The 26,017-nt window shown below is 39.1% G+C and overlaps 1 protein-coding gene across 3 annotated transcripts in view; it reads left to right on the forward strand.

Annotated features, from left to right (window-relative positions):
• The window catches only part of SLIT3 (slit guidance ligand 3), a 463,356-nt gene that overhangs the window by 12,714 nt on the left and 424,625 nt on the right, over positions 1-26,017 (forward strand). For all 3 annotated transcript variants that reach the window (XM_062587759.1, XM_062587761.1, XM_062587762.1), the window contains exons 2-3: positions 12,583-12,654; positions 16,296-16,367. In XM_062587759.1, coding sequence (XP_062443743.1) covers positions 12,583-12,654; positions 16,296-16,367 — 144 coding nt within the window. The remainder of the gene's footprint in view (positions 1-12,582; positions 12,655-16,295; positions 16,368-26,017) is intronic.

The raw sequence follows: 26,017 nt of genomic DNA on the forward strand, positions 1-26,017 counted from the left end.
CAGTTAATATTAAATTAGAATTAAGCTCATTGCAGATTTTTTTAGTTTTGGGAAAGGATAAATGATTGCTATAAATTGTAGTAATGACCTTAGCTCTAAATGATGCTTTTATTTAAAACAATTTTCTGAATTTCAGGCATCGCAGAAGGTCATGTTTTACATTGACTAATAATGTATGCCTATTTAAGATAATGAATGAATAATTTGCATTACTGGGAGAACTACCTTTCAAGTCTAAAATTAAAAGAGACTGTGAAGTGCAGGTACATGATATCCCCATGAAGATTGTGTTTGATAGTTGAGTGAAAATATGGCCCAACGAATGTTTGAAGTTGTCTAATTTCTACCTATATAAATGTTTGGTCTTTGTTTGAAAACTGCTGAACTGATACAGTAGCTACCTACATGTCCATACAACCAGCTGGCATGTTTTGGACATGGAAGAGGAGAAAAGGTTGTAGGACTTAAGCAGGAGTGGTTAATTAAAAGAAGAATTTGGGAACTGAAAAGAAATTATAAGAAGCTAAAAATGAAGAGTTTTTTTTTTTATATGCAGCTGTTAACCCTGATTATGGAGCTTGTTGGAGGAATGAATTCTTGAGCTGAAATGACACAGTACTATACTTTTTTCTGAAAAAATATGCATATCCTGGCTTCTGCATATTAAATCACATTTCTGTAGCAACTATGTTTTAAAGCCTTTCCTATAGTGTTCTTTATGCTTCAGTTATAAACCTTTCTGCTTCCCCCAAAATCCCCCCCCCCCCCCCCCGTGTTTTACCCTTTTATATGTAGAAAAAGTAGAATTGTGAAATTATCAGATCAGCAGCGAACTCGGGAGGTTACCTAGTCCAGCCTTTGGCTCAAAGCAGGATTCAGAGTTCAGACGAAGTTGCTCAGGGCTTTGTCCAGTTGGGCCTTGAAAAACACCAAGGATGGAGATGCCATGGTATCTCTGTGCAACCCGTTCTAGATCTTAACTATCCTCAGAGTACGCTTTTTATACAATGGGAAACTCCCCGGTTTCAACTGAAGATCACTGTTTTTCCGTCTCGTGCTGTGTTCCTTGATAAAGAGCCTTGCTCTGTTTTCTCAGTAACCTCTTTTGAGATATTGGAAGACTGCTATTCCTTCTTCTCAAAGCTTGCTCTTCTGGCTAAACAAGCCAAGCTGCCTCAGTCTATTTTCACAGCACACAAAATCAAACCCCTGACTGTGTTCATGATCCTCCACTGGATTTGCTAAAGTTTATCATCTTTCTTGTACTGAGGGGCCAAAAACTGGACACAGTATTCAAGATACAGTCAAGGTAGACAATATCCTTTCATTGATAGATCTAATGATTTTGGCATAGAAGGCAAGTCTGATTGGTCAAATATGATTTACCTATGGTTAGATCTATGTTCACTGCTTTTAGTCATCTTTTTTTTTTTGTGCCCAGAAATTGCTTCTAACAGGACTTACTTGTGACTTTTCCAGGGACTGAAGTGAGGCTGACGCTGACCAGCCTGTACTTCACCATATCGTTCTTTTTGAAGGTAAATGCCTTAAATATTTATCTTGTTCAAGAGCAGCCTTGCAGTGACATCAGCCAGATCTCTCTGTGCTTTCAGATGCATCTGATCTGTTTCTACAGGCTTGCAGGCTTTCTTAAGAGATGCCTGACTTGATCCTCTGACACTATGGGTCACTCCTCTCCTCTTTGAACCCTGTCTTTAGGCATAAAGGCTTGGGAGACCTTGTCAGTAAACACTGACACAAAGAAGACATTGGCTCTCTAAATCATCACAAACAATATCAGAATTATAGATCCCCTGTGTTAATGCACTCTCTATTACTTTTCTCATGTCACTGAAGCTACCCAGAGTATTTGTGAATCTTTCCAGGAGCTAGTGGGTTCTGGCAGGGGATTTTCTTTAGCAATATTCCTCCACTTGATCTTATTGCTGAAGAAAGAGAGGATCGGGGCCTGTCCTCACAGAACTTAATATGACTTTGTACCACAAGGTGGTTGTGGAGGCATTGATACTTTTTCTTCCTTTTGTAGCATAACTGTTTCTTTGAGCCACTTCATTCCTGGCTCATGGCAACTGTAATGTTTCTGACACATGGTTAATAGGATGGAGGAGGAGTGTGTGGGATATATTTTGCACTATCAGCATCTGAACTGGGGAGGCTTTGCTAGCAGAGCTGCTGCAGCCATGGAGTGTGTGGTGGCAGACACAGCTGAGTCAGCTTGAGGGAGTGCTCTAACACAGTGGTATCAAGTAATTTTGATGTTTGCTATTGGGTAAAGTCAGAATTAGGATGCAGAACACTAATTTGTTGTTGCTGGATGCCATGATAGAGCAACTCGAGCTGGAGGAGCCTCTGGAGGTCCATTCTAGTCCAACTCTGTGTTCAAAGCAGGTCCAATTAGATTAAGTTGCTTAGGGCCTTGTTCAGGTGAATTTTGGTTGCCTCTTAACAGTGGAGATTCCACAGCTGTGTGGGCCTCATCCTAATATTTGACCACCTTTATTGTTTACCAAAAGAGTCTCAATTTCTAGTAGGAATTTCCTGTGTTTCAAACCTACATTGATTAGGTGAGCCTTCTGTTGTGGTGAGCCTTCAAGAAGAGCGTACCTCCATTTTTTTTATATATTCCCCTTTTTCTACTACCTACTAGGTAGGTGTAGACTGGACTAGGCTCTTCCCCTAACCCTCTCGAGTTCGGTGTATGTTGTTCTCTCAGCCGCTGTGTCACATGCAACAGCCTCCTAATCATTTTATTGGCCCTCTGCTCTGCTCCTTCCAGTGAGTCAATGCCTTTCTTTTACAGGGGAGCTGGGTACTGGATGGGGTATTACAGATGAACTTTCAGAAATCCTGAATAGAAGAGGTTAATTCTTTCCTTCTGCTGGCTACACCCTTGCTGGTACAGTTTGGTCTACTGTTGGTCCTCATTACTGCAAGGGTGTGGTGCTGAGTAATGTTTTGTGGTCCAGGACCCCCACATCTTTTTTTCTGCAGAGCTACTCCCTAGTCAGTCACCACCCAGTCTGTATTTGTTACATGGGCTCTTCTCCTGGGTACAGGATTTTGCATTTATTTCTGTTGAACTTGAGGTGTCAGCCCAGTTTTCCAGCCTATTATGGTGCTGCTGGATTGCAGCCCTACCTTGCAGTTTACTGACCTCTGCCTCTGACTTGATACTGTCTGTGAACCTGCTGCATGGACAATCTGTCCTGAGTACCAGGCCATTAATGGAGGGGGAAAAAATGTTGGCCCTTGTCCTTATCCCTGAGGGACATGGCTGGTAATCAGCTGCTGATCACCACCCTCAGAGCCCAGTGGTCTAGTCAGTTTTCTACTCAGCTTATCTTCTATGTATCCCTATATCCCCATTTTGGATATAAAGATCCTATGCGAGAAGGTGTCAAAGGCCTTGCTGAAGTCAAAGTAATGTATTTACTGCTTTCATCTTGTCCATGGACTGGTTTGGAAAAGTAGAACATCTTTACAAGTAATTGTCATGTGAAATACGTAGAGAGTATTGGTCTTCCTGGAAGTCGGTAAACGAGTACTCTTTTTCATGGTCCTTTGAAAATTAATCATATGACTATTTCGATTTAAGAAGAAAAGTAAGTTAAATCTTACAGGAACAGAATATACCACCTACTTTTTAATAAAATGAAATTACTTTTTTTTTTTTTTAAACAAGGGATGTTCATACTTAAGCAAATGATTTTAAAACTAATGGAATTTGTGTTTCATAAAATCCAGTCCCAAGCCTTTAGTTTCCTGCATTGCTTAAGTTGAGATGAAAATATGTTAAATCTGAAGATATGCAGATTGTTCTGCCAGAGGGCTTTGGGGCAGTGTTATAACTGAGTAGTTGATCTTGGTGACTTTGAAGTTCTTGGACTGGAGGCACAAGAGAAGTGCCAAGTGCTTTTATAGGAAATTATAGTCATTTAAGGTTAAGAGGCTAGTGGCAGTCTATACCTATTAAAGTCAAATTAACTCCATAGCAGGAATTCTGGAAATTTGTTAAAATAAAACAGATACAGGGTGTGTAAAGAACAAGAAAGCCAAGAGCCTACATACAGAATTGGATACATCCATGCGTAAGGGGTTAGATTTTTTTTCTTCTTACAGGGTACAGCATTAGCATGTTACCAAACAAAGCACCAAAGTACTTCTGGGGAGAGATGAGCTTTACTGAAGAACCTGTTTCCTCCAACTCTGCAGGGAGGATTTTTAAAAATGAAGTGCTCCTCGTGGTTACACTTCTAGAATGCAGTAGCTAGCCAAGCGAATGGTTAACTTACCCGTGAAAACACAGGATTCCTGCAGTTCAGGTGTTGTATAATTCTGTTCATGGTTACCTTGCACGGTGACTGGGGGTTGGGAAAACAAACCCAACAGGAAAAGTTTAAAGGGATGACTCAGCTGTCATTCTAGCAGGTGGTTTGGATTGACAAAGTCCTTTAGCAATGTACTGGCAAAACAATAAAAGCCTTGTTTCCCAAGAATGTGTGCTGCTTGAGTTATTTGAAGGAATTGGGCTAATGCAAAATATCAGTAACTCTTTAGATTCAGGAATTCTAGTTCAATCATTATCACTTGAACTTTGGCTCCTACATTTTTAATGTGGGTTGTTGCCAAGCTGATCTATCATTTAAAATAAATATTTCTAACTGTTCCAAATGCATAAGAAAAACATCGGAGAGGTATACTTGCTATATTTTCGAAAATGTCACAGTTAAATTTATAATAAAATTTAAAAAATTCCTGAAAAATAAAAGAAAACTTACATGTTCCTTGAATTGTATCCTAGCGTATTTTAACAAGAGTTCTAGATTCCTATTGTCTCCAGACCTATTTGGTTCCTAAGGGTCAAGACGTGGTTTTATTAATTCCTAAGTGCATTGTTCTGTGGGAGATACAAACTTCATGCTGCCCAAAAAATTCAAAAAGTGAAATGGACAGGAATGAGTCTTCTATGCAGATTACATTGGGTGTTACTTTAATCAAGACTCTTTTTGGAGTAGCAGATTTTATGTTCATTTTTGTTTAACCCAAACATGGCACAAACATGACACAAACATGTATGGATTTGAACTGGTGTGTGGTAGCCACATAGAAAACTTAACCAGCAGGGATACAAACTAGATTTTGGGCTTCAGGTTCTATGACTAGAGATCTTTACCTACAAGAGAAACAGTTGATTAGAAACAGTGGTGTGTAACTTGAGTAAGGTGGCTGTTTTTTGAAGTGTATAGCAATTAATTCTTGCTAAATGTAGTATACTTTTATTGAGTTCTTTGCTTATTAATATAAATGGAAAAATATCTGAAAAATTGAATGTGGTTGCAACTGTTGATCTAAACTCTCTTGTCTTAAGATACTGGATTACTTTCACTTTGCATATTTATTCATTTCATGTAATGCTGTGCTAGATTAAAAATGTGGATTAATATTTTCCTAAATAATGCCCATGTAGGACTTGTGGTGTTTATCAGGGAGATACTGCATTAACTAGTCTGGGACCCCTAGAGCTCCCTGAAAGGAAGGAGAGCTTTGCTGTAGGAAACCTGTTGACAATGAATAGCCTTAACCAAATGAAATAACTGAGTTTATTCAGCAAAGGGACTCACTTTAAGCAACTTTTTTCCTGAATGAAAGCTAGTGAGGTTGGGCCTAGACTGATGGTTTCCCAGGTTAGAAAAAATTACGACTTAAAAAAGAAGGTGCATTAAAAAGCCTGCCTTAAAGGAAAGGCTCTTCTTGGAGTAAGACCACAAAGTCAAGAGGGTTTTGTGTGTCCATGACCTTGCAGTGTGCCCAAACCTCACAGATATTAACAAAGGACATCATAGCGAGTAGAATTAAGACCTAATCATTTGTACTAAGGCTTTTGACTTTGACCCAGGGATCTCTTTCTTTTTATTCTGGTATGTAGCCAGGAAGACATAACTAGGCAACCAGAACTAGCTGCAAAGTGGGGAGTTGGATTAAAACACTGGAGTCTTGGGAGAGCTGTGGCATTAGTTCAAGGTCTCACCAAAGTATGTCCAAGACCTAGAATTACGATGAGGTAACAAGTGTTGGATTACCTTGAAGATGAAAATGTATGCGGAAGTTGGCAGGTAGCAAACTGACATCTGAGTAATAGGAAGTTGCTACAGTTTGAGTATCATTTTGAATTTTTGCATCCTTGTGTGTATAAGGTTTGGAGTTCTGTATAAGGATTTGGATTTGTATACAAGTATTGAATTACTGATTTGAGTTTAGGATTGAAACAAGAATTCAGCTTGTGATTACCTTTGGTCATTGGTTCTTCTCTAAAACTTCTGATATTTATTGTGTTGTTGATGGATTGTCAAACTCTATTCTCATTTTGTATAGTAAGGAATTATAGGATGGGTATATTTATTTGCCAAAGTATATAAGCCTAGAAGATGGAATATATAGAGTCCTGTGATTTTAGCACATGGTATCATAGAACTATGTCAAATGGATTTATTTCTCAAGTCATAAATTTCATAAATTCCAAGGATGAGGGTGAAGCTTCAGATGAACAGTATCCAGATGTTTTGGAAGAGTTTGGCTCAGCAGAATAATTGTCAATTGAAATTTGTTTAAGTAATGTAATGGAGGAAATCTGTGCTCTTCTAATGCTGTTTGAAGCTGCATGATGACATGCTCCAGAGAATGCTGGAGACATTTTATAACATTAATCTGGCTTAAATTCACTAGATTATCTTTACAGAAGAATGAAAGATGAAGCAATTCAGAGGAATTCTTTCTATGAAGCAGGATTTGCTCCAGTTACTCCAAACAGCCCTGTTTGTAATAAGTGTGTACACTGTGTGACTTAGTCTTCAGCATCTATAAAATGTGTATTGAATTAAATTGTTATTAGAGCATAGCAGGACATGTTTATGAGTAAAGCTCACTTTAACAGTTCAATCTGAACTCATTTTCGTTAACATTCCAATCTAATTCATGTTTCCATTCCCACTGAAATAATTGCTTCAGTGTCTGTTTTCTTAAAGCTGTCACTATGCCTGAATTATCTTTAATGTGTTGTATGCTAAAGTGGGAAAGAAAATGGCAGGAGAGACAACAGCATGACTGAAACTGGTGTAGATCACAGCTTCAATTTCTCCTCCTCTTAGTGAGTGAGTGCTATCAAATGAACTGCTGGCAGAGCAGAAGAGACCTACCTTCCTCAATGGGATTTTCTCGATGCTCTTTGGGACAATGTTATCTGAAGGTGAAATGAGGTGAAAGTAGTTACTGGGCTTGTGTACACATGGGCTAAGATGGATGTGTAGAGTAAGATCTAAGGTCAGTTGCCTCGTGTATTATGGAAAATGCAGGAATTCTGCACAATGTGTGTTTTAATCCTAGAATGGATGTGTATGTACATAGGTAGTTGTTGAAATTGGATATAAATTAAATTCACCTTTAGGATTGTGGTATAATTTTTTCCATATCTTTGACCCAAATTATGTCTTATCAAAGCCATGTCTGTTCTTCCAGCAGTTCCCGAACAGTGATGAATACATGATGAAAGCCAATTAAAAGTAGATGTGAAGGTTTAGGTTTTTGTATTTGAAACCCACTAGTGAGCCCACAATCAGCTGGCAAGCTTTTTATGGAGGAAATATAAAATATTATGTTGCCCACAAACACCAGCTGTAAACCACTAATGTTTGCAACAGTTCAGTAACTTCACAGTCACAGAATTTAATTGACTAATGGGTTAACCTGTAGCTATCAGCTTTTTTAGCAGTAGTGTTAGACCTACTGTGAACAGGAGGAGGAAGTGTTACATAGTTCATCAAGATTTTAATCTGTTTTTCCTCAGCTGGAAGACAAACCTTGAGGGAGGGCTTTGCTGCAACAAGTGAATGCTCAGAAGGGAATTGTTGTTTTTTAAAGCAGAGGAGGCAGTTATCAATAAAATACTAAACAGTTTAAGGAAAGCTGAGCTTCATGAAGATCAGTTCTTTTAGAACATTGCCCAAAAGATTTTACTTATGGAAAAGGAAACGTTAGACTTGGCTACTAATCTTCAGAAAGACTTCCTGGAATGGTTGAATTTAAGAACTGTACAAATATAGGTTGTATCATTCTTAAAGGAGTAGAGGAAAAGCAGTCTTGATGTGTACTGGTCGAGAAGTGTTACGGAAGTGTTTCTCAAAACAGGGCTCTGCATATCTCACTGGGCTGTAGGGTTCTCTGGAGCTGTTGTGTTGGGGCTGGTCTTGCTTTACAGACTTGTGGGGGGAAAAAGAGAGGAAAGAAAAGATTTGCCATGGATATATGACAGGAATACAGTTCTACATACACCTGCTTTAGCTGAGTAAATCTGCGGTGAGAGTCAAGGCTCATAAAAATAGCCCAAAAGCTCGGCCCCCATGGGCCGATGCAGCTCCAGGAACCCAGGCTGACTCAGAGCTGGCTGGAAGAATTCTGACCATGTGAATGCTGTGTTTTGGTAGACCTTTTCTGAGACACTGACAGAGCAAAACTTCTGAAGGAATGGCATGCAAAGCAGATGGAAAACAACATGCAAGTAAAATGAAAGCTATTTAATTGTTGCTTCCCCCAGACTTAATTTTTTCTAATGCTTTTTGCAGTCAAGTTACCCTAGTGCAGCAGTGACTAGTTGCACAAGGATAGAACTGAACTGAGAGCACAGAGAGAAATGAACCTGGAAAATCTGAAAAAATGAAGATAGTGAGTCAGAGGTTTTCTTCAAAAAAAGCAAGATTCAATCAAGAGATGAATAAATGCAACTGGATGAGAATAGCCAGAATGTGCAATGAAAGTTCCCTGCACCCTGTAGTTGTGTGTCTCTTTTTTTCTTTTCTTTTCTTTCATGGACATTTTAAAGTATATTTGACCCAGGTTAGGTAAGGATACTGAATTTCTTCTACTTGTTTTTATAGCTGAAATGTAGGGATCCCTCCCACTCCAGTCTCTTTACCATTACCCTTAGTCCCCATCTGGGATATGGAACGTAGTTTCCTGGCAGGAGAATCTATTTCCTCCATCATTTAGGTATAGCTTGCTGTAAGACCCTTAAACTGACTCTTAGGAGCTTATTCTACTTGTTTTGAAGCCGTTTTGTCACTTGATTTTTACTATTTTGACATTTATAAATAACCATCAGAAATGAATTTTAGTGTTATAAAACAAACACTTGTTCTGCATTCTAGTGTATCTCACATACTGCTTAATTACCTTCAATCTTGTTAATGTCTTATGTTAGAAAGATTTGTACTAGGATTGATTATAGCAAGTGTTTGAAAAAGATTAATGGTGGAAAAAAAGTTTATGCATGCATCTGTGTCCTTACTGACTGTGAGTTTCAATGGCAGATTTCAGTAAATATTCTGACTATGGACAGTGTAGACTAGTTAGAATTATCAGCCTAAATTTAATGAGTTTTGGTATTTTTTTTAATCATTAATTTTTAATCTGTTCTTCCTGTTGTCTATGAAAAATTTAAGTTGCAGTGGCAAAAGGTGAAGATCTCAAACTGTAGCTGGTTTGTCCCTGGTACAAATATTGTAGATATTTATGCTTAGGTTTTTCTCAGTATAAACTGTGAGCTTCATTATCATCTTTGCAGACTTCTATGTTTAGGTGCCAAAACTACCCTCAGTTGTATAGTGGCATGGTTTGTCCTGAGTTGATTTTTATTGTTTAGCACCCCAGTTTCAGTAAGAGATTTCTATGAATGCACCAGCATGTTAAAATGGCATTAAAAGGAGCTAATCCCATATTGGTCTGCACCTGAGGTTTAGATAGGGGCCAAGTGAGAGAATAATGTATGTTTAGGGATATGTACAGTTGTTTTCCCGGATGGATCAGTACAATTATCTGCACTCAGCTAAATATTTAATTTTGTTGATAAATGGAGAATAGCTTTCATATTAGAAAACTTTTTATTTTCATGTTTAGAATCACTTTGGGAAATTAATAGATATACTAGGAAATCAGTTCTAGTTTTCCTCTGGATAAGGACAATGTACCTTTTGACAAGCTTCAAATTCAAAACACATAACTGACTTTTCTTTGACAGTATGATTTGCTCCACAGTAAGTTTGTTATCATGACAATTACTTTTCATTTAATACTTTAGAGAAATGTAAGTTTTTAGCAGTAGAAAAAATGATCTTGCTTTGAAAGCAAAAATGGAAACAATTCGAGTAATTTATGCTTGAACACTGACATATTTCTTCCTAGAAGTAGTAGATCTACTCTACTGATAAGGTCTGGAGTGAAGTGAAAAGGCTGGTTTAAGTAGCAGTTATACTGAATGCCTTGTATGGAAATACATATACAATAGAAAATTATGGGAAACTGTGTAAGCCAGCACTTCCTTCCCTCCCCCTGCCCCATAGGATGGTGTAGGAATGATTGCAAGTGATTAAAATGTTCTCAACGCTTCAAAGGCTTTAGTATTCCGTTTATAATACGACTTGTGGCGAACTTAAATGACTGTCTAGGATAGCTTCAGTGCAGTGTTTGTCGAAATACAAGCATACTAGTTGAGGTATGCCTGGAATTTCTTAGTCCTACTGTTTCCTTGATTTCCTTTTTTGTACCTAGAGAACTACTCAGCTTGAAGGAGTACTTAAGAACACCCATCTGTATTTCCAAAATTATTTCAGGGTCAAGGGTTTTGCGTTTTGTCTTGTTGAAATTTACTGGAAAAGGAGACAAATTGAGCCTTCTTAATACAGAAGAGATGCACCTCAGTGCACGCTAATGTTGGGACTGTAGTAAAACTGAAATTAATAGGTAAAGCCTCTACTTTGTACTGTGAATTTGTGATCTCATGTTCTCTTTTATGGAATAAACTTCTAGTCTTCTGATTAGTTTTTTCATATTCAATCTTTGTCACCAATGTCTTCAGACAACAAGATTTATCAAAATCTGTTGTTTACAATCTTGTGATCTTCAGCGGAATAACTGAACGCTTTTTTTAGCATGAGAACTGTTACCCCAAAACTTATGTTTGGAGGTTTCAGCAGCTTTTATTGACTGTAAAGTATGACGTGGGGAGGAGGAAAAAAAAACTCGACTCCGATATTAGAAGATTTATTTTTGTATAAAAGCCTGCTTGCATCTAGGAAACCCTCTGAGACTTGGAACAAATCTGCAGTTATTTGATGGAGCGTTTATCTGTTTTTATTACTTATGTGCAAGTTTGCTGCATACTGTTTATTATGTTAAAATAGGCATAGCTGATGGTCAGAGGCGAAGGCTGGTTATTTGCCATGTCCCTGTTGGTTAGCACTGGGTTGGATAGAGCAAACTGGATGGAAGAGGTGGAGATATGTTCCCCAGGAAAGGACAGTGGAACATGCTTATCTGGGAGAACTCCTGGTGCTGCCCATCAAGGGCAAGTCCAGAGCAAGAGAGACAGCAATACAGGACCTATAGCATCAGCAGATACTGGTGTACACTTTTGAAGAGCAAGGAAAAGAGACTTCTGAAATGACAAAGTCTTTACACTAGGAAACAAGGGGTGGGGGGGCTATTCTGAGTTTGCATCTCTAGATGCAGTAAATGCTAGTGTGCTGTCCTTCAGGAGAGGACCAGTCCTGCATGCAATAGCAATTTATACATCCCTTTAATTTTGAGTTAAATAGAATTTGGCTCTAACTAAAGAGTATTTTGTTCTTATGTCTGTTCTGTTAAGATAAAATTAGGTATTAAATTCTTCTATATTTCTGGTGTGCTCACTCCAAGGAGAAGCTGCAGAAAACTGGCCAGCCCAGGGTCTGGTTGCAGTGGCTTTTCCCTGTCACGGAAAAGATCTTAGTTACTTACTAAGTTGAAATCTATGGATTAGCACAGACTGAGACAGTGCAGGAGGTAATACTTAGTATACAACCATGCAAGAGAAACACGTTAGTGAATAACAAATTTTGGAAAATTTGGAGTTTAAGTAGAGTGAGAAGTTTGAATTGGCAAAGAATGAGTGTACATGGGAAACGGGTCAGTGCAAGTAACAGTATCTTCTGAAAACCACAATTTCCCAAAAATTCGTATCAAGAAGTTATACAATTAGAATGCTTGAAAAAAGCTAAAGCTGCTATTGAATTTTGTTAATTTTTCTCTCATTTGGTCGGATTAGAGGTCCCCTCATGAATGCAAGTAGTTTTCTAGCTGCTGGCTAGACTCGCTTGGAGTTAGAATACCCCTAGAGCTTGATCTTCGTTTTAGGGCAGAGGGCTGCAGTTCAGCTCTATTACAGCACCTGGGTCTTGAGAATACTTAGCCTTTAGGAAATTGAGGTCTTGAGAGAGAAAAGAGCATCGAATGAGCACTGAGGCTGGAAACAAAAAGAAGAAACTTCTTGCGTGAGAGCAGTGTGGCAATGGGAAGAGGCAAAATTCATCAGGACTGCTGAACTGCTTTTTGAAATTCTAACTGAAAAATGGGTTTGTGCAATCTGAACTGTTGATAATGCTCCACTGATGGAGTTACTGTCTCCTAACTGAATCTTGGTGTCAGTTTTATTGCCTGAATGCTCTATGTTGTTTTTTTCTTTTTCTCTCTTTCCAGAGATCTAGAAAAAAATAATATCACAAGAATCACGAAGACGGACTTTGCAGGACTGAAGAACCTTCGTGTCTTGTGAGTATAAAAAAAAAGTATAAAATTTGATTTTCTTTAAAATATTATTTTAGGCTGCTACTACTACTATGAATATGTGTAATTCTAGAGATCAGATGCTAGTGATTTGCGTATTATCCAGTTACTAGTATCTTTTTAAACAAGGAAATACCACAGTTTACAACAGGAATCAATGAACTTTAGTTCCGTATTAAAAACATGTAATTTCAGAGGTGTTTAACTGTTTGTTTCTTGGCTTTTAATAAATGCTGTGTTTTAAGTTTTGGTCTGCGTTAGAATCACTTAATTGGAATATAGCTGTTAGAGAATAGCTATTTTACATTGATTTTTCTTCTAATATATGAAGAATAAGGAACTTCGCTGTAGTATTAAAATGTTTGTGTGACTACTGCGTAAATGATTATTCTGATTATTAAGCAGAACAGAATTAATGTTCTTCTATGTGACAACTAGATCATAAAAGTGTTAACAACCTCATTTTGGATTATCTTTATTTGGATGTGCATAGCTCCAGTGTAAATCAATAGATATTATTGCCTGTAGGACATCAAGGCAATATTAGTGTTTAAAATGAGTAGAATATTTCATGTTTAAAAGCATTATTAAAGAGAACAAACTATTTCCATGCACTCTTTTGGTCAGCAAGATTGGTGAGAAAAGCACCAGCCTATGTTTTCCTACAGCATTTCTTCTTATTACTGATCTTGCATTGCTCAACAGCAAAGCAAAGCTCAGTGCTTCAAGGTCCAGAATGCACCATCTCCAACTGAAGTACACACTAGAGAGGGGATCAAGTTTGATGGGAGCAGTTAGTGGCTGCTAGGACTTAGGCTTTTGCCACTCTGTGGTGCAAAATTTTGTCTAAGCTATTTGGTTACTGATGATGAAATCGGTTAGTAATTGACTTAGTCTGCTCTCAGGGTGAGAAGAACAAAAATGCAGCGATAGATATTTCTCTTAAGTGGATATGTGAAAGGAAGAAGGCCAGAGGGGAAAAGCTCAAACTGGGCAAGTCATTGATAAAATGCAAGTTTTCAGCTGTGTGCAGCATTGACCATTGGAGGAATTTAAAGATTGGCAGGTTGTTTTTTATTGCTGGTTAAAGATCAGGTACATTGAGAAAACACTTTGCTTCAGATTCAAACTGTAACTGAAATACAGGTCTGTGCTTAAAGCTGCAGATCAGTTGGTGTGGAATGATGTTCTGTCTATACAGATAAGGAAGGCCAAACAATTATCTAAACGCTGAATTTTGCAATCTTGCTTGGAAATCCAGCACAGCTTCTGGAGTATGAGGTTAACCTGTTATGCTTGATGGTTACTTGCCTTTCCATAATCCCTGCTCTTTTTGCATGATTTTTTTTTTCTATGCAAGGAATTTAATCTCATGGCTGGTAGCGCTCCCCTTAATTTTTAAGGAGAGCAATGTCAAGAGCTCTGGTATAGAACACATTGTAGAAAGAAAAACGACACTTTAAGGTTGGCTGTAGAATAGATCTAACCCCAAAGTTTTAAGAGCCCATCTCAGGCGTTAGCTAGTTGCTGAGAAAGTCCTGCCATTCAAACTCTGTGAAGGACACTTGAGTTCTATATTGGTCAGTTGATGGATGTCTTAAATCAAGTGCTGCCTGAATCAAGAAGAGCTTGTCCTGCTATCCTGAAGGCCCCTTCTGCGTGAGCTTGTGGGAATGGGTTCTGCAGGAACCTGTGAATGGGAGCAGAGAGATCGTGACTGGGAAAAAGCAGACTAAAGAGAGGGATAAATGTGTGCTGGGAGGCCGCATGTCAAAATCATCCAACAGCTGGATGATAAGCTCTGCAGACCTGTTGAATCTGCATGGAGTTATAAACTTAACACCAGGAGTTTGCAGACTCTACACAAGGCCGCAGGCATGCACTAGCAGCAGCCAAGGGTCGTGTAGCTCAGACCACGTCCAAGAATATGGTGGCTGCTTTGTACAAAGACTGCAGGGTTGTATACATTTCTTGCAAAACAAGGGGCTCTGAGGGGCTTTCCAAAGTATTGCTTCAGATCTTTTGGACTTGGGAGTCTTCCCACGTGTTACCATCTGGACTTTAAGACCTGCTGTTTGCCATTTATTTTTCATTGTCGGTATTTCCCTTTTCCGTGTTCCAGTCATAAGTGGTATATGTTTGTGTTTTTTCTCCTTTTACTCTGTGCAGCTGAACTTCTGCGTCTCTAGAAGTCCTTTGGGTTTTTCTTCATTTTTCCTAGCTTTCTCTTATGGTCTCTTCATCGTTGTGGCTCTTCTACATCACCAACGCCTTGTTCTTCTCTCCCTCCTCCTGCCATGTGTGTGTGTGAGAGATGGAGGTGCAGCGAGCACGTCCCCGAGCTCCTAGCCTTGGTTTCCGACAGCAGGAGGAGGAGACGAGCTGAACGAGCCCTCCAGGAACTGGCAGAAGAATATGAAGGCCTCAAGTTTCAAACTGAGAGCTTGCATGCAAACCCTTCCCTTGCGCATCTCTTCCTTTTATCCCTATCCCTTCGTCTTTTTATTCCTTGCTCTTGCTATCCCCCGCCCCCATATAGTGCGAGGTAGTTGTGGGTACTCTGTTGTTGTCTGTCTTGACAACTTCCACGGGGTTAATTGAATGACTCTCTTGAGAAGGCTCGGAGGGTTGGGTGCGGGAAGGTGGCAGCTGGGAGGGCTGTTAGGAGTAGAGGAGAGTAAGTGCTTTTTCCCTTGTTGTCTTGGTTGAGCCCAGACTCACTGTGTGAAGTTCTTCCTTTCTATTAGCTGAAGCCACATAAAATATTCAGAGGGCCTAGAGATTTAGCCCACGCAGTCATCTGAGTGCTTCTGTCCAAGCAGCGGGTGGGTATGTACTTGAAGGAAGCACAGAGAGAGCGAACGGTTGGCTTCAGCGCAGCTCTCGGTGTCTCTGCGCCTTGGCTTCCACTGCGCGTTTATAGAGGTTTCCGCTGCGGGAGCGAGGAGTCGTGTCCTGCCCCCTGTAAGCAGAGCAGTCTCCCCTGTCTGAAACTTGATCCTTGCTCGGCCTCAGAGGGCGAGGAAAAGCAGGGTCAGGCACTGTGGAAACGGAGGGCTTTTCCTTGGGATTTTCACGTTCAGTCCTACGGCAGGCCTGGATGCGGTTGTCACGCGTAGTTGGCACGGCTGCGTTTCTGGGGGGACTGGACAGCCTGGGATTGTAGGGAAGAGGTGTACTCCGAGGCAGGCCTGAAACCTTGGCCGGAAACAAAGCTGCACAAAAAATACGTAGCGCACTGGTTTCCTGCTATTGCCCGGTGCGGACGGTCGTCCCTCCGTAGTTACGGTACACAGAATAGGAGCGCTGACAGCGGAACAAGCCGCCTGTGCCCCAGCCTGTGCCCCGTCTGAGCGCAGCGGCCGTGCCCACGAACTGCGGGAGCAGCCGTGTCGCCTCGGCCGGGCAGGCGGCTTGGATCGAGGAAGAAATTCTAGCAGAGAGCTCAGTTTCCTGTTGGTGACCACGAGAAACAGGGCTGCTCTGTCCACATTTCTTTTATAAATCCTTAATTATAACTGTTTCTGGTGCTCCTATGAAAAGCACTGTATTGCATGTATGTGAAGAGACGTGGGGAAAATTTTATTCTGCTATGTTAAAATTAACTTGTATTTCTGGAATTGCAGACACTTGGAAGAAAATCAGATTAGTGTGATAGAACGTGGAGCATTTCAGGATCTAAAGCAACTTGAACGGCTGTAAGTATCTCTATTTATGTGCCTATAAAAATATCTAGAGTTTTTCTGACTTAGTTTCAATGATTATTCATCATATTCTGTAAATATAAAAAGCACTTCCTTTAATAAAAGATAGAACTGGGTACCTGCCATAAATTAAATTGTTTTTAAGCACAGTTGACTTAGTATATACTAACATTGATAGTTCATGCTTGAAATGAAATGTACAACTCCTTACCAAATAAATAAAAACATGCTCTTAAGATTCTGGTATGGCTGACGTTATCAGAAGGATGTTATCTGGGTGACTTTTATGACTGTGGAATAGGTGAAGAGGCGTTGTTTAAAAAAAAAAAAAAAAAAGATCAATACTAATAAAAGTTGTTGTATCCTGTGTTTGAGAACCACAGAATTCTTGAAGTGGCCTTTGGATTTTATTTTCTAGTTAGCTCCATTTGATTTACACTTGCGTAACGGCACAGCCGTCAGTGAATTCCAGGGTATGGTACTAGACTTGGTGCGGAAAACAAATCTGCGGGTTTCTCCTGCTTTTGTTAGAAATATTTTTTTAAAAATGGTGATTATTAAGGAAGTCTCTTACTACAAAACCTGAGTTTTGCAAAACTACTGGTCCTGTAGCGGTATGACAAATGAACTTCAGTATCAAAAGCATGAAAGTAGTGCTAAATCCAGCTGTCACTTTTGGTTTAGCAGTCATGAAGTGGGAAAAAGGGCTGTTGTCATGAAGCTTGGTTAATTTTCTCTGATTACGATGGGTGTAAAACAACTTCTGTGATGCTAAAATACCTTTGAGTTATCCTTTCTTATAGGGAGATGACTAGAAAGAAATTGCATGCTAGTTTGGAATGTGCACTTGTTGCATGTAAAAAAAAAATTTTTTTTGTAACAAATTATCACTGTGATCTGCAAGGCTTTTATTGATAGATTTAATGTTTTCTAATATCAAAGGTGCTTCAAGAGTTAAGTTCCCACTAAAAACTGTTCAAGAAAAATCTGGAGTATCAAGCACACCTTGGACCAAGACTGTTTCAGATGATTTCAAGATTTGATTTGCATTTAACTAGTCCACTGGTCTCTTTAATGAGTTTTCTCAGGGTTTTTGTCCTGGGTTACAAAATTCCCTTTATAGCAATTGAGGAGGCTGAGTTTAAAATTCTGATTACAATCTTTTCTTATTTATTTATTTATTTCCCTCTCTACCTGATGCATATATTTTTAGAAAGCCCTTTCAGGTCAAGACTTTTGCCATGGCGATTTAGCTGTTTGTTTCACACTTCTAGGCAATTAAACAAACAACCCCCCAAAACTAACCGGCTTAATTTCTGAAAAATTGAGCGTAGAGTGATGCTTAGAAAGCTGTTGGCTCATGTTTTTGCTGATCTTTGAGGGATAGTAGCCTAATACCAGTTCTGAGTTTTAAGCTCCTTACACACAGGGACTTTTTTCCCCCTTCGTACCTCTATCTTAGGTAAAGAGAGTCAGTTAAGCTAAGAAATGAGTTTTGAAAAAAAAATTCCAGAAAGGCTAGCTGCTATTAACCAGAAATGATAAATACTTAAAAGTGCTTTCTTAATGTGTTGTTTTTCTGTAGGGACTGCTCTGTTAGGGAACAAAGCTAATGTATCTCGTGAAACCAGAAGTTAGGAAATACGATACTGTTAATAGTATCTGCTCGTGTATGGGATGTTTGCAAGTCTTCCCCGCCCCCCACCCCGTGTGAACTCTTAACTTGGCCTGTTAAACGTACTGCATCTCTGCTTCTCTTTCAGGATTGCCTGTCATTAAAATATTTCTTAAATGAATGTAGTATGAAAGGGAGGCCTGGAAACTTGCAACTTTTTGGTATTTGAGCTTAAATCATTTTTAGGACGTAACTATAAATCCAATTTTTTGCTATGAGTCAGTAGGCTTTGGAGAATGAACCGTGAAAGTCTGGCATAAGTTGTAAAGGCTAAATTGCGATGTTTTAGGTAATATTGAAGCTATTTTATTAAGTATTGTCAAACATTGCAAAATGTTAACGAAGAAAGTATGACGGCTGAATTAAAGAAAATAGCCGGCTTTTTTCCATTTAATTTCTTTCAAATAACAAATAAAAATTTTGCTTATATTGCTCAAACTTTGGAATAATGTTAGCTTTTGATTCACTGAAGTGGATACAAAAGTAATCGTTAACTCTTTTTAACGAAGCAGCTGCACTGGGTCAGACTTTTAAAAACAGAAGTAGCTTTTATTACTGGCAAAATACCCTATATCAAAGTCTTTCATTCAAAATAACAGTGGAAATTTTACTTACACATACAGACACACGTGCACACACGCATGCACGCGTGTGCACACACACACACACACATATTTTTTCCTCTGTGGGAATTTTTCAAAGAGCTTGGACCATAATGTGTTTTTAGCTTAATATAGATTTTTGGATATCTAAGCAAAGCTATTATTATTAAGTAAGTAAACGAACAGATTTTTTTGTGTGAAATGCATTGCCTTTAGTATCCTCCTCTGTAACAGTCTAAGTAGATTTTAAATAAAATGTCTTTATAGTTGCTAACTGTTGGTGCCAAAAACACAGTACTGATGGCTCTCTAGTTACTTGGACTTTATGACATTGAAAGCCTCTGAAGTTTATCTCTTTGTTTTGTTTTGGTGGGAGGCTAATGCTTACAATACCATGGAGCTTCTAAAGGCGTTATTTAAATATGGGCAGGATACTGTCAAAATTGTATATTAGCTTGGTGGAATGTGGAAATATCAGTTGAAGGAACCACTTAATTCAAGGTATGATAAAGGGATTGGCAATAGAAAGTTTAGAAATGAAATGGTGTGGAAGGTAGAAGCCACTTCTTATTTTGGCATAGTTTTACTCAGCTTTCCAAATCAACAGGTTTTTAACCATTACATTTAAGCAAAATTCAGAGGGTTCTTTTGCGGAAGTTGTTGAGCATGAAGACCCCAAATTATTGCGTATCAATAACTCTCTTACACCGTCATATTTAAAGGCAATATCCAGTGGTGATCAGCCCAGTGGAAAAAAAGGGAAATATTTTCAGTGTATTTATTCCAAGAAGTTTCTATAGTTTTACTCCAAAACATAAAGGTGTGCTGTGAGGTAGCTGACCATAAAAAGCCAAGCGGTTAACGTACAACACTAATAGATGTAAGCCGTGCTGAAGCTGGAGAGCCGACCGCCGTGCCGGCGTCGCTCCCGTGTCTCCTTCGGCTCCGGAGGGCCGCTTCCCAGGGCCTATGACTGATGTCCCTGAAAGACTTTGCAGGGCAGGCACGCGCGTGTGTGTGGTACGCGTTTAAGAAGCTATAGTGTATATTTGGCTAAAACTTGCAAGTGCCAGCTGTAAATTTTGGTAATGTACCCTCCTTGCCAATAGCAGTGTAATAGTTTTAGAGCAACACCTGTGCCTGGTGGTATAAGGAATATTTCAGAAATGATGTAATTGTTTTATTTCTGGTCCCTCTACTCCAGTTTATTCCTGATATTTAACAGTAGAAGTCCTGACTTTGATCCTCTTGTTTTCTGTGGTTTGAAGTAGTGTGCACATGCCCGTACAAACACAGTCCTACACTGACCCAGAAAAATGTATTTTGAATTTTGGCATTTCAGCTGTATGCTTTGCTGTTAACGCTACATATGATTTTAAGATAAAATGGTAATTAAATTTCATATGCAAAGAAGAACAAGAAGGAGGCATACTGATGTGGCTAAAGGATGAACTGAAATTTCTTCCGGAGCCAGATGCCACACACACATATGAAAAATGAGGCAGGATATAAGACACCAAGTGATCTTGACTTTTCCACGGCTGACTGCCAGAAATTGTCACGTAGCTGTATTATCTTCAAAAGACTGGACTTTGGCTGATGGCTGGTTCTTTCTACTCAAATTAGGCTCTTTAGCCAGCATAAAAGAACTCAACATCTGAAAACACTAAAAATGTGTTTTGTTTTTTAAGGCGGGGGGGGGGGGGGAATGTATAAGCATGGCCAAATCAAATCTTTTCAAAGTTGGGAAAAATAATTAGCTCTTAAGGAAAAAGAAGCTAAAAGCCAAATTTTAACTCTAGCATGCATGTGTGTGGTGTTTGGTTTTCTGTGTACTAAGACAGAGGTCAAAGTGGAAATTGTATTTGACCTTTAACTGCAGAGATGCTACTGTATATTACTGTATGTTAATCAAGCATTTATGAACCAGCTTACAAAAATTTAAGGCATTAAAGTATATTTATTTGGCATAAGGTACTGTAAAATTGCTATTAGTGACCAAAGGTGCTAAAAACAAGAGTAAATTGATTTGAGATGCTTCACAATCTGGATTTCATAAATTGAGATTGAATAAGCTTTAAATAAATCATGTAATACAAAAAGCATCTTCCATAATTAACGGGCTAAGTGGAAAGATTGCTAAGTGCTTCAGAGTAGTGGGCAAAATAATAAAGAGCATTGGACAGCTCTTTGCTGTTGTAAACAAAAGCTTATTGCAAATCTTTGGCAGCACAGGCAGATCTATGGTGTTTATACAAGGTTTGCAGTGTGTGCAGTTTAGATATTTTTCTGGAACTGCCTATACTACACTTCATTTATGAAGCCATATGGATTTGTAAATAAGACTCAATGTGACCTTTCAGAAAGGATCTTCATTGCTCTGTTTCCATTTCTCTATAACGTTATGGGTAATATGCCTAATTTGGAATCGGTGATCCTAAAATGCTTGATCTGGAAATGCTGGAGAACAAAGGAACACGAGCATGGATTTAAAGCTGTGCTCTGCTCTAATATTTAATCAGTGTTGTTATTTGCGTGCTTCCCTGTTCCTTCTCAAGCTACCACACGTAAGTTGGTGTAGTTACCAGTAGCAGCTCTGCTACCATACTCCCCAGGAGCATGTAGTGCCTTAGGAGTGGGAGGCAGTACCCTTCTGCCTGTACCCTGGGGCCAAGACAGCTCTTTGCCCTGGCCTTACCCCCAAAGGAGGGGATGCCTGGTAAGCTGGAGACATCTGAGACTAGTTGAAGATACCAGGTCATTGCATTAGGGAGTGTGTGTGTGGGGGGGAATCAGGTTATAACATCTTCAGGTGTTCTTCTGTTCTCCAGATTCAAAAAACAGCTAGAGTGCAGGTTTTGTGGTGCATTCCTCTGTGAGCTAGGGGTGTGCTCCTTGTTTGTGTTGGCTGATGACCGCAAGTTCAAGTAATGGTTGATTTTTCAAAAAAAAAAAAAAAAAAAAAAAAAAAAAAAAAAAAAACACAGGGAAAAAGGTGGAGAAATGAGGATCCTGTAATGATCTTCTGAAGAAGTGATCTCCTTTATGTTTTCAAGAACAATCTTTCCAATGAGTATCTGTATGACTGTTTACATTGTGATTAGTCCAACATGTTCGGCTAGAATTGGACTCATTCCTCAGTGACTCTGGCATGGTTGTGGAGTATGGAGCACACCGGCTCCCTCTCCTTGAGTGCTCACCCACTTGACTGTGTAATGCTTGTGTCTCCATGTTTGCTATAGACATGTTATTTCTTTTTCTTTTTACTGAGTTGCGGGACCTTCCTTCTTTTTTGGAGTCCACGCGGTTCTTGTTTACTGCTCAGTTTTAGGGTTTGGCACGAGGTTTTTCCTTTCAGACTCTCTCTCTGAAAAATGTACTGAAAAATTATTAGTTTATGTGGAGTGACTACTTGGTTTAACTTGCATGGGTACCACCTTACTACTTTCTTCAAGAATTATGTTGGTTTTAGGCGCAAGTTTTCCACTTTAAGTAGTCATGAAGCATTGTCTTTAGTGCTGGAGGACTGTATTTTAAGTACACCATCTGCATAATTTTCTGAGCTTGGTAAGAGTGGCAGCAGTGTACTCAAATACCTACTTTCTAAGTTTGCAGGTTCATTTATCAGTCTGTCATGCAAAAACACTGTCCTACAATTCGATCCTGCCTGCAAATCGGAACGAGAAGGCTAGAGGAATCCTAAATATTCGCAGCGTTGCTGTCACTCTGGGAGACAGGCCCTTGCTCTTCCTGCAGATTATGGGAAATTATGCTCCCTGCCTCTGCCTTTTCTCTTTGTCCCTGAGAAATGCTGTCCCAAAGTGACATCCTGAGAGGTTTGCATGCTGGTTCCTCCTATTTGGCAGAGGGCAAGCAAAAGCTCTTGGTTTCTGATGTTCTTCTGAAGAAAAAAGTAGAGTCCTTATATGTTCCTATGTTGAAGCTGTGTTAAGTCAGTTAAGTTAGTGATGTGTTGCATCTTCCTGTGGCATTGTGCAGTTCTGTAGGTATCTGCACAACAGTTGCCTTCCTGGGTTTCCTTTCTGGGCTTGGGTTGCTACAGGTTTTTTTCGTCTCCTTCATTTCCTCTTCTTTCCCTTTATTTCACCATGTTTATTGCACCCTGTGGACCTGGGCGGTGCTAGTCTACATGTGGTGGTCTCCTACCCTTTCACATCAAAGATAGCAGTTTGTTCTTGTCTACCCGGCCGGTATCTTACCACAGAGCTAAGCTGCTGTCTGTGTGTGTAGCTAAATCAAAGCCATTTTTACCAATGTGTTTCTTTCCCTTCAAGAGGAAGGAGTGTTGTCTCTGTGTGCTCACAGGCTGGATACCACCTTAGGTTTAAACCTGGGGTGGTTATGACTTGCTCTTGGAGCTTATGGGCGCTTCTCTACATATAATCCTAGAAGTCTCCGTGGAATCTTTCCCATTACTGGTGGATCCATTTCATCGGTGCTCGTAGCCCCAGGTATTATTTCCAGTTAGGCAGAACTTTCTGGAACTAGCTTGACTAATTTGGCAGGCCAAACTGGGTGCAAGACCTTAGTCTTGTGCTTTCTTTTTTAAAGCAGTACAGGTATGAGTGCACTCGTTCACTGTTAGTTGTCTGTAAATAACCCTTGTAATTAGAGCGCCTGTTAGCAGAGTGTCTGCGACTCAAGCCAGTATCACACTCGCCCTCATGCAGCATTCCAAAAGCCTGTTAGGTTCGTGTGCAGTTTTTATCCAAGTGACTACCCTGAGGAACTGTAGGAGGACCTTATGAGACTGAGTGACTGGACAATGAAATAGCAGATGCAATTCAGAGTAGATAAATATAAAATAATGCACGAGGGGAAAAACATCCTAAAATGCTGAAGGTAGCAAAAAAGTAAGTTTTCTGGTGGTCATTGGAAGATTGGGTATGTTTATGGGGAGCTATCTATTGAGGACACTAAATATTTAAAGTCCTTGTCCAGTTCAGAAGTCTACCTTCTGGGTGGAAGCTGGTGAAGCTGGTAGGAGGATTCTCATATGTGCTTGCCATGTATTTGTACTTCTGTATGCATCTGCATTTTGCCATAGTTGGAAATGGGATCCTGAGCTAGGTGTCCTGAGCTGGCTTTGTCCGACTCAGGCAAGCTGTTTCAATACCGAGTGTTTTATTATTTTCATTTCTTGCAAGAAGTTAAGCTGCTTATCATCTTTTCCAAATCTCATGCTGCTTCTTACTGAAGCTGCCTATATCTGCGGTGTCAGGAATGAGCTGTCCTCCTAATGGAGAGAGGCTAAGACTTTTCAGAGGGTCCCACTGCTTTTCATGTCTACAGCAGAAGGATTTAAGTCTTCTAGCCACCCCACCCCACTAAGAACCTCCCATTGGGTATCTGACCAGAAAAAATTGCTGTCAGGTCACCAGGAAGCAATTATTCCTGTTTCCTATAAGAATTATTTAACAAAAACTCAGGCATAAGTCACTTCCCTGAGAAACATGCTAACAGAGGATAAAATGATAGATAGGAATTTTGTCTACGAGACATGATGAAAGCTGCTATACAATGTGCAAATGATGAGTTACTTAGCTCCGTGGTTCTTGCTTCTGCTTGCACTCAGAATCACACAGGACAAAAGAAAACCAGCAAGAACTTATCAGTAGGTACTGGTGGCTTAAGTGTGGTTAGGACACCAGTAAATCACTGGGGGGAGATGAACATGCTATAGCTTACTGAGTCACAGCTCAGCTCAAGCAGATGGCACACCTTTATTAGCTCCTGGGAGAAAAGAGAAACTCATTAATTTTGTATTGCTTTTGATTTAGCTTTATGTGCTACTCTTGGCTTAAACACCCAAAATAAATGTTCGCAAGATATGGCTCACATTCTTCACTTATCTGTCAATATTGCACACTGGCTACTCCAGAAGATTTCATTGCAGTGTATTTTTCTTACATTCAAGTGCCAGTAATTTAGAGAAACATTAGTCATTTTCTGTAAATGACATAACCAGATATGATCAGGAAAGATCATTTATTTATTTATTTGTTTGAATTCTCTCTCTTTGCTGTTCCCAGATTTCAAGTATAAAGTCAATATAAAATTATGATGGAGGCAAGGGAAATTGAAACTCTTACTCCAAAAAGTTGTCCTTTTTGGAAAAGAATGTTATAAGATCTCCAGTACATACATTTTCATTTAGAGTCAAGCTTCTTGAAGCAATTAAAGACTGAAGAAAATACTCAATTATGGCGAGTTTCATACAGATACCCAGTTTGTGTATTGAATAATACCATGTATTCTGTTGCTTAAGTTTTAACAGTTCAAGAGAACTGTTACATTATTTTGACTACAGTGGGCTAGTCCTATTCAGTAACGATAAATTGTATTTCGTATACATGTATATTTAAACACTGCTCTCCTTTTTGAGTTTTGTTCATTTAATATTTAATGTAACTTTTAATTTTAGCCTTTCCCTGAGAATCTTTTACTGCTAATTATTGCTACAAAGTTCAGCTGCACATGATGTTGATTACTGTGGATCTTGTCCATTAAAACTTACTAGCAACCCTTCTAGATGCCAGCACAACTCCTTGCAACTTTTAAGAAAAAACTATCTGGTCCCAAGTGCAAGACAGGACAATACACATTCAAAAAAAAAAAAAAAAAAAAAAGGAAGGAAAAAAAAAAAGGTATGTGTAGCAACAACTGAGGCAAAAATCTGGCCAATAGTTAAGTGCATAATTCATGAAAATTCCTTGATTTATTCAAAGGGTATAGCATGGGGATGCTATAGCCCTAAATCTTTGAAACTAAAGGATTCAAACTGCTTTTCAGAAAGGCAAAAAGTAAAATGTTTTGGGGCAAGCTACCAAAATCCTAAGAATCTATTAGAACCTGATATTATATAACATAATAGTACAAGCCAGTGAGCACACTACATAAGTACTTTGTAATGATCATCTGTCAGTATCCCAAGATCAGTTATAGTCATGTCAATACAGGCTTATGGACTCATTTTTTTCCTCTGAGATATGATGGTTCAAATGTAAATATAGAATATGGACTGTGGTGGAAAAAAAACCTTGAGAAAGTAAGAAACAACTTTTAAAAGCCAAACCTTGTAATTCTGAAAGAGATCCTATGCTGTGTTTTTGCTTCTGCAAAAATCAGTGTCCTGCTCAGTGTCTTAATAAAGCTAGCTGCATTTCTATTTTGAAATATTTAAATAGTTTAAGCAATCTCAATAAAATGTCAGAAAAAACAAACATCACTGAGAAATTATGGAAGAATAAGAAAGATTATAACATGAAAAAGTATGCTTGGATTTTTTTAAGCTATATTTTGTCATTCTGTTGGCATTGCGTACTTGAACAACCACAATATTTTTT

This window comes from Rhea pennata, chromosome 14, assembly GCF_028389875.1.
Source record: "Rhea pennata isolate bPtePen1 chromosome 14, bPtePen1.pri, whole genome shotgun sequence".
In the NCBI taxonomy this organism is placed as follows: Eukaryota; Metazoa; Chordata; class Aves; order Rheiformes; family Rheidae; genus Rhea; species Rhea pennata.